At 39.6% G+C, this 1,965-nt stretch overlaps 1 protein-coding gene across 1 annotated transcript; it reads right to left on the bottom strand.

The window, feature by feature from the left end:
* Positions 1-357: 357 nt before the first annotated feature.
* LOC138163650 (putative olfactory receptor 5AK3) lies at positions 358-1,529 on the bottom strand. Its single transcript, XM_069091081.1, has one exon. It carries the CDS (start codon positions 1,285-1,287, stop codon positions 358-360), a length of 930 nt encoding a protein of 309 aa, XP_068947182.1. The 5' UTR covers positions 1,288-1,529.
* Positions 1,530-1,965: the final 436 nt, after the last annotated feature.

The following is a 1,965-nucleotide window of genomic DNA, read 5'->3' as shown; positions in this document are numbered from 1 at the left end:
TGTTGTTTGTCACATTCTCCCATAGCTGAGATTTCAACTAAAAGCAACAACAACACGTAATATTTGTATTGCACTCTAAGACTCTTTTATTTGAGTCTCACAACAACCCTTGGAGGCAGATGATATTATTATCCTTTTTTCATAGATGGGAAAACTGAGACTAAGAGAGGTTGAGTGACTTGTTCAGAGTCACACACAGCTAGCAAATGTCTTAGATGGTCTCGAACTTAGGTCTTCCTGATTCCAAGCCCAACATTCTCTCTGCTATCTCATTTGGCTGCCAAAGAAGGGAGATAGGATGAATGTCCTTTGTGCAGATGCATTTCTTAAGCAATTCATTGGAATGCAAGTCTTGACTCACAAGCAACTCCTTCCTATAACTTTCATGGCCTCTTTGACTTCTTTATTCCGAAGACTGTAGATCAGGGGATTCAACATGGGTATCACAATGCCATAAAACACAGAGGCAACTTTATCATTCTCTTGGGATTCACTGGAAGAAGGCAGTAAATACATGTAAGACAGAGTCCCGTAGAAAATAATGACAGCCGTCAGATGGGAGGCACAAGTAGAGAAAGCTTTGTGCCTTCCTGCAGCAGAAGGCATCCTCAAGATGGCAGCCAGGATATAAAGATAAGAGAAGAACACAACCAGTAACGTGCTAGACAGATTAAAACCCACGAAGACTACTAACAACATGACATTAACATCAATACTAGAACAGGAAAGGGCAAGGATTGGGGGCACATCACAAAAGAAGTGATTGATGGTGTTGGAATTGCAGAAGGACAATGAAAAGACAAAACCTGTGTGTACAGAGGCATTGAGGGATCCCATGAAATAAGATCCAGTGAGTAACTGGACACAGGCCCTCGGCGACATGACCACTGCATAGTGCAATGGGTTACAGATGGCCACATAACGATCTATGGCCATGGCGGAAAGGAGGTAACATTCAATTGTGGCAAATGTAGCATAAACTAACAATTGCAGTAGACACCCTGAGAAAGAGATAGATTTGGTGGAAACGAGGAAGTTCAATAACATCTTGGGAGTGATAGCAGTAGTATAACACAGGTCAACGAAAGCCAAGTGTTGGAGGAAAAAATACATGGGGGTGTGAAGGCGCGAATTACACTTGATGAGCAGAATCATACCAACATTACCCACTAGAGATGTCACATAGATGACCAGAAACACAAGGAAAAGGACGTACTGCACTTCTTGGCGAACTGCAAATCCCAGTAGAATGAACTCAGTCACCGTGGTGCCATTTCCTTGTGCCATGTCTTTTATATCATCTGAAGAAGAGAAGAATACAGAGAGAAGGACCAGAAGGAGATTATTGATCTAGAATTAGAAATGAAATTATCTTTCATTTCATGCTCTTATATCTTCTTTCCCATGCTGAGCTTGGTTTTATAAGGTTACCACAGGTTTGGCAGAATGGAACTGTGAATCAAGCCCAGAAAGTGTAATCACAAGACCTAGGCTCATATTTGGTCTCAGTCTCTGTTTCTTACCTGTGGAAAAATAAGAAAATTACTTAACCTTTCGCAGACTTAGTTTTCTATATCTGTAATAAGGTGATTGGGTTGCCAGTATTTATCATCTCACAGAGTTTCGAGGACAATGTCTTGTAAAATTTTAAGTGTTGTTTAAATGAGTTATAAAAATTCCCCCACTATTATTTGACATAGAGAAATGCTATCTTTAGCAATGTGAAAAGAACAAAATTGCAAGTGTAAACACTGGTAAAGGAGAGACAAAATATCCCAAGTTGAGGATGACAAGGTGTTATCTTTAGGAAACCTGAGGAGATCAGTGAAAAACTAAATGAGACAATTAATTGCTTTAGCAAGCTTGTCAGAGACAAAATAAATTCACAAGTTATTTTTCATTGTCTCTCAAAAACCAGGAACTCACTAACACAGTACTCATAAAAACCAGGAAGAAACAATAATA

This window comes from Petaurus breviceps, unplaced genomic scaffold, assembly GCF_028583685.1.
Source record: "Petaurus breviceps papuanus isolate PSGF00001 unplaced genomic scaffold, PetGlider_PUasm1.0 188, whole genome shotgun sequence".
Taxonomy (NCBI): Eukaryota; Metazoa; Chordata; class Mammalia; order Diprotodontia; family Petauridae; genus Petaurus; species Petaurus breviceps.
Note: the sequence above shows the minus strand (reverse complement) of the source record. Positions and strands in the feature narration are given on the sequence as shown.

Coding starts and splice junctions, on each gene's coding strand:
- LOC138163650 (XM_069091081.1), bottom strand. CDS start 1,287: ATGGCACAAGGAAATGGCACCACGGTGACTGAGTTCATTCTACTGGGA.